Below are 6,828 nucleotides of genomic sequence, written 5' to 3' on the forward strand. Positions count from 1 at the left end.
GGAGTGGGAGTGAGGGAATGGGAGAGGGGAGTGAATGGGAGTGGGAGTGAGGGAGTGGGAGTGAGGTAATGGCAGTGAGGAGGGAGTGAGGGAATGGGAGTGGGAGTGAGGGGATGGGATGAGGGAGTGGGAGTGAGGGAATGGGAGTGGGAGTGAGGGAATGGGAGTGAGCAGGTAACGGGAGTGAGGAGGGAGTGGGAGTGAATGAGAGAATGGGAGTGAGGGGATGGGACGGAATGGAAGTGGGAGTGAGGGAGTGGGAGTGGAGAGGCGGGGTTTCCCGCGGTTTTGGGGTGGGAACCGTTTCCAGTTTCGGTTCTGGCTGCTGCTGGTGTGTTGGTTTTTTGAAGATCGCGCCTAAAGTGGGCCTGGAGGTTCGGAGCGAGCGATGAGCCAGAGGAAGGCAGCAGGCCGGGCGGCAGGGAGAGCCGGGGCCGGGGGGGTCGGCGGAGGGCTGTCCGGGAAAGCCGGCGGCTCGGGCAGTACGGCTGACGGGCCGAAAGGCCAGGCTGGGAGAGGGGGTAAGGAGGTGGGTGTGAGGAAGTGCAGCATCCCCGGGGGGAGCCGCCGAAAGGACAGCGAGAGCGCCGGGGGGGTACTGGGGAGAGGAGGCAGCAATAAACCGGGGGCGGCGAGGCCGAGCAGCGGGGGCCGGGGGAAAGGGAGGGCTGCTGCCGGGGATAGTAGCGATAGCGGGGGCCGAAGGGTCACGGCGGTGAGAGCCGAGGACCTGAACAAAGCGCTGAGGAATGTGGTAGAACACCTGAGGATCAGGTCGGTGCAGAAATCCCGAGCATCGAGACAGGTCAATGAGGTGGTGGATCACTTACTCCGATACATCAGGAAGGAATCTGGAGGCTGTTTCGCTGATGTGGAAAAGTTGGCCAGTGGCAGCTACTATGAAAACGTGAAGGTTATTCACTTTTTTTAAACAAATTTCACCTGCTGGTTCCCCCCGCCCAACTTTCTTTTCTCTCAAATATTTCCCTCTTTCTGATTGTGCTTTTAGTTTCATTTTCCTCATGTGTTTGGGAGATAATCTTGAAACGGAACTGTCTGCCACCAGCCCCAGGGCACTTTTATCTCACAGAGATAGCAGGAACTGCAGATGCTGGAGAATCTGAGATAACAAGGTGTGGAGCTGGATGAACACAGCAGACCCTTTAGAAAGAAGGGTCTAGGCCCGAAACGCCAGCCTCTCTGCTCCTCTGATGCTGCTTGGCCTGCTGTGTTCATCCAGCTCCACACCTTGTTATCGCACTTTGCGTCGTGAACCTAGACCCCGCCTCTTCAGGTGGATCGTCGCCTCTCCGAGTAAGTTGTCCCAACTTTCCACCTTTTCCCTGCCGAAATCTGCCCTTAACTTAAGGCAGGTCCCCTCTGGGTTCGTCGACTGCGCCGCTGATCTGTCCATTCGGCCCCTCTGTTTGCTGCTACCTCTCAGGAGATGGGCTGCCAGCCGCCGCCTCCTGCGGTTTGTCTCTCTCTGTGGTGTCTGTCAAACGATTACTGTCTGCTCGGAGCAAGTGGCCGAAAGTTTGGTGCTCAAGGTACGGAGTCGAGGTGGGTGGGAGTGAGGGTATAGGGGCATGGGTCACTTCCTCAGTTACCGTGCTGAGCAAGCCAGGGGAGGTTTAGGAGTGAATCTGGGATCTCCTCTCTATTCACTGACCCTGTCTCTCTCATGCTGCACCCTCCCCCGAAATCACAGGATCCCTCCCTCTGGCATTGGGAGCAGCTGCAAAGGCAGGAGATTGAGTGAAGCTGCTGAATGGCCGGCTCTGGTCAGAGAGTGGCCGCTGGGAGGGTTTGTCAGTGGTCAGAGAGTTGACCCCAAGCAGTGGGTTGTCAGTGGTCAGAGAGTGACCCCAGGAAGTATATTGTCGGTGGTCAGACTGACCCTGGGCAGCAGGTGTCAGTGGTCAGTGATTCCACTGAAGGGGTGGTGATGGTCAGTGAGTGACCCTGGAGGAGAGCTTTCTCTTACTGACTCGTGGGATGTGGGCATCACTGGCTGGGTCAGCATTTATTGCCTGTCCCTAGTTGCTCTTGACAAGTTGGTGGTGGTGAGCTGCCTTCTTGAACCGCAGCAGTACACATGCTGTAGGCTGACCCACAATGCTATTAGGGAGGGAATTCTAGGATTTTGACCCAGCGACGGTGAAGGAACGGTGATATATTTCCAAGTTAGGATGGTGAGTGGCTTTGAGGGGAACTTGGAGGTGGTGGTTTTCCCATGTATCTGTTGCCCATGACCTTCTACATTGGAAGTGGTCGTGGATTTGAAAGATGCTGCATAAGAATCCTTGGTGAATTCCTGCTGTGTATCTCGAGCATTGGCGGGAGAGGAAGTGGATGCTTGTAGACCTAGTGCTAATTAAGCGGGCTGCTTTGTCCTGGATGGTGACAAGCTTCTTGAGTGTTGTTGGAGCTGCACCCATCCAGGCAAGTGGGGAGTATTCCATCACACTCCTAACTTGTGCCTTGTAGATGGTGGACAGGTTTTGAGGAGTCAGGAGGTAAGTTACTCGCCGCAGTATTCCCAGCTTCTGACATGCCCTTGTTTATGTGATATTTCCAGTTGAGGTTCTGGTCAATGATAACCCCCAGCATGTTGATAGAGAAGGATTCAGTGATGGTAACACCATTGAATGTCAATGAGTGATGGTTAGATCGCCTGTTATTGGAGGTGGTTATTGCCTGGCATTTGTGTGGCACGAATGTTACTTGCCATTTGTCAGCCCAAGCCTGGATATTGTCCAGATTTGAATATGGACAGCTTCAGTATCTGAGTAGTCACGAGTAGTGCTGAAAGTTGATTGCGCTCATCAGAGAACCCCACTTCTGACCTTATGATGGAGGGAAGGTCATTGATGAAGCAGCTGAAGATGTTTGGGCCGAGGACATTACCCTGAGGAAAACCTGCAGAGATGTCCTGGAACTGAGATGATTGACCTCCAACAACCGTGACCATCTTCCTATGTGCCAGGTATGACTCCAACCAGTGGAGAGTTTGGCCCCTGTTTCCCATTGATTCGACTTTTGCTTGGGTTCCTTGATGCCACACTTGGTAGAATGCAGCCTTGATGTCAAGGGCTGTCACTCTCACCTTACTTCTGGAATTCAGCTGCTCTGTCTATGTTGGTCAGGAGCTGAGTGACCCTGGCAGAAGCAAAACTGGGTGTCGCTGAGCGGATGTTGCTTCATAGCACTGTTGATGATAACTTCCATCACTACTGATGATTGAGAGTAGAATGATGGGGCATTATTTGCCTGAATTGGATTTGTCCTGTTTTTTGTGTACAGGACACATCTGGGCAATTTTCCACATTGTTGGACAGATGCCAGTGCAGTAACTGTAATGAAAGAGCTTGGCTGGGAGAGCAGCAAGTTGTGGAGCACAAGTCTTCAGTACTATTGCTGGAATGCTGTCAGGGCCCATAGACTTTGCAGTTTCTAGTGTCTCCAACCATTTCTTAATATCACATGGATGAACTAAATTGGCTTAAGACTGGTATCTGTAATGCTGGGGACTACTGGAAGAGGGTGAGACAGATCATCCAATTGGCACTTCTAACTGAAGATTGCTGCGAATGCTTTGGTATTATCTTTTGCAGTGATGTTAAACTCTTCCCCGTGCACCCTCCCCTGAGACCAGCCTATGGAATGCCTACCTTTCTACCCTGGACCCCAGAAATTCTTTCCATTTAATTACATCCTCCAATCTTAAAAATGTCCCCATTCCCTCAGATAGCATTCACCTTCCCTGAGGGAGGAGAGAGGCCTCCTTTCCTTAGGTTTCCACAGCATCACTGCATAGCATACAGAAATCTCCATGTTGCAGGGTGCTCCTATGTCTGACCTACGTTGGAAGAATTACACCCTTACTCTAGCAATAGTCACCCTGCTAGGTAACATTGTCAGTGCGCCTCTGGTGAAGCGTTAGTGTTCTGTCTTATTTGTATGCCTTGGTTTGCTGGGGTGGTAGGCATTACTTCCAGTTCTGTTTTTCAGTGGTTTGTATATCGGGTCCAGTTCAATGTGTTTGTTGACGCAGTTCTGGTTGGAATGCCAGACCTCCAGGAATTCCCTGGCATGTCTCTGTTTGGCTTGTGCTATTATGGATGTCTTGTCCCAGTCAAATTTGTGTCCTTCTTTGTCCATGTGAATTGAGACCAGTGAGAATTGGTCGTGTCTCTTGGTGCCTAGTTGGTGTTCATGTATCCTTATTGTCAGTTTTCTTCTAGTTTGGCCTACGTAATGTCTCTCACAGTCCTTGCACAGTATTTTGTATATTATGTTAGTTTTATTGGTTGTGGGTATGGGGTCCTTTACGTTCGTCAGTAATATATGTAAGTAACAAGCGGGACAGAACACCAACGCTTCACCGAGGTGCACTGACTATGTTACCTATTCGGGTGACGAAACATCTGCAATCAACCACACTGGCTCAGCGAGCAAGTCTACAACCTAAATCACTTGTTATTGCTAGAGTAAGGGTGTAACTCTTCTAACACAGAAAAGTCATAGAAGCACCCTGCAACATGGAGATTTCTGTATACTATGCAGTGATGCTGTGGAAACCTGAGGAAAGGAGACCTCTCTCCTCCCTAAGGGAAGAATGCTATCTGAGGGAACGGGGACATTTTTAAGGTTGGAGAATATAATTAAATGGAAAGAATTTCTGAGGTCCAGGGTAGAAAGGTAGGCATCCCATAGGGTAGTCTCAGGGGAGGAACAAATGCTAGAGGCAATGGAACACTCGACCAGAATGTTCTAGAAGGGTTGGTGCCTTTCATAAAAGCGTAAGAAGTAGGAGTTGGAGTTGGAATAAAGCTCTTTGAACCCGAGCCATTTGCTAAGATCAGAGCTGAACCCTGACACCAAGTTTTGTTTTACCTTCTTTTTCGATTCCCTGACTTTTGGAAACCCATCAATCTCAGTCTCCAATTTAGACGACTGAACATTCACACCCCTATGGGGCAGAGAATGCCAAGATTCATAATCCTTCAAGTGAAGAAATTCATCTTCATCTCAGTCTAAAACAGCTGGAGAGAGTGGGGAGATGGGTTTGGTGGTGGGATCATGTAGCAGAAGACAATTTGATGAATGCAGAGGCCAGTGAGTTGTATGGTCACTGTGTGTGTGTGCGCGTGTTTGGAGGGTTGGGGGAAGAGGAACAATGAGCTGATGAGATCATCTTTATTTCAGCATTTTACTTTTGGTCTCTGCAGATTTCAGAACCAAATGAATTTGACATAATGATCATCATCCCTATTAAAAGAATTGAGTTTCTGGAAGTGGACGCTGAAGGTGCTTTCTACCAAGTGACATTTAAGAGAAATCCAGGTGCAAACCCCCTCAGTCAGTTTGTTTGCAATGACACACTGTCAGCTGAAGAAATGATCTGTCACCTCAGGAAACTCATCAAAGAAGGGGTGAAAACTCTGACAGGTTGGTATTAGGTTGTGGTCATATAATTTATACATTCCCCCATTATAAGGTGGCTTTTGCTCAGGAAAAGTGGGTCACTGAGGTGAGATCAGAACAGACACCCATTCTGCCGTTATCCAACGCACTACTGGTGGCTGCAGTGGGTAACTTGATGAGCGGGATACCTTCTAAGTGTGGGCATTCAGGGGCTGTACTTTGCTCACTGGTATCAAATAATTTGGCCCATGCACTGTGATCCAGGAAACAGCTGAAAAGATAGCAGATGCAGAGGTGGGAATATTATAGAACTCACTGGATTCTTGGAGGATTCCAGTGGATTGAAAAACTGCTCATATAACACCCTGTTCATGAAAGGAGGGATACAGAAACAATAGGCTAGGAAGCCTAACATCTGTCATTGAGAAAAATGTTAGCTTCGACTATTAAGGAAGAAATAGCAGAATATTTGGGAAGGCTTAATGCAATGAAACAGTCAACAGGTTTTGTGAAGGAGAAATAATATGACAAATTTGGCAGAGGTCTTTGAATGTAAAATGAGTATAACAAGGCAATAGGTTAAGTGCGTGCAAGAAGTTGGCAAATGGAGTATAATGTGGGAAAATGTGAAGTTACTTATTTTGGAAGGGAGAACAAAAGCACAGAATGTTATTTAAATAGAGAAAAGCTGCAGAAAACTGTGCAGAAAACACAAAGCTAACATACAGATACAGCAGGTAATCAGGAAGGCTAATGGAATGTTGACCCTTATTTCAAGGGGGTTGGAGTATAAGAATAAAGAAGTCTTACTGCAACAGTACAAGGTGCTGGTGAGACCACATCTGGAGTACTATGAGCAGTTTTGGTCCTCTAACGTAAGGAAATATACTAATTTCATTGGAGGCAGCTAAGTGAAGGTTCACAAGGATGATGGTGGTTTTGAGAGATTGTCTTATGAGCAAAGTCTAAACAGGTTGGGACTCTACTCACTGGAGTTTAGAAGAATGAGAGGTGATCTCAGTGGAACATAGGATTCTCAAGGGGCTTGACAGAGTAAGTGTTGAGAGGATGTTTCCCTTCATGGGAAAGTCTGGGACCAAAGGGCATAGTCTCAGAATTAAGAGGTATAAATTTAAGACTGAGATAAGGAGGAATTTCTTCTCTCAGTGGATTGAGAGTCTTTGGAACTCCTTGCCATAGAGGGCTGAAGGGACAGGGTCCTTGTATCTAATTAAGGCCGAGATTGATTTCCCTACTTATCAAGAATCAATCCATGGTTACAGTTTGCAGGAAAGTGGATGTGAAGAACATTGGAGATAACAAGGTGTAGAGCTGGATGAACACAGCAGGCCAAGCAGCATCAGAGGAGCAGGAAGGCTGACGTTTCGGGCCTAACCC

General features: G+C 48.4%; 1 protein-coding gene across 1 annotated transcript in view; it reads left to right on the top strand.

The window, feature by feature from the left end:
- Window positions 1-379: 379 nt before the first annotated feature.
- The window catches only part of cgas (cyclic GMP-AMP synthase), an 18,709-nt gene continuing 12,260 nt past the window's right edge, over window positions 380-6,828 (top strand). Inside the window, exons 1-2 of the mRNA XM_020519081.2 lie at window positions 380-913; window positions 5,235-5,454. Of these exons, the coding sequence (XP_020374670.2) occupies window positions 389-913; window positions 5,235-5,454 (745 nt within the window). The 5' untranslated portion in view covers window positions 380-388. The remainder of the gene's footprint in view (window positions 914-5,234; window positions 5,455-6,828) is intronic.

This window comes from Rhincodon typus, chromosome 5 (genome assembly GCF_021869965.1).
Source record: "Rhincodon typus isolate 14 chromosome 5, sRhiTyp1.1, whole genome shotgun sequence".
In the NCBI taxonomy this organism is placed as follows: Eukaryota; Metazoa; Chordata; class Chondrichthyes; order Orectolobiformes; family Rhincodontidae; genus Rhincodon; species Rhincodon typus.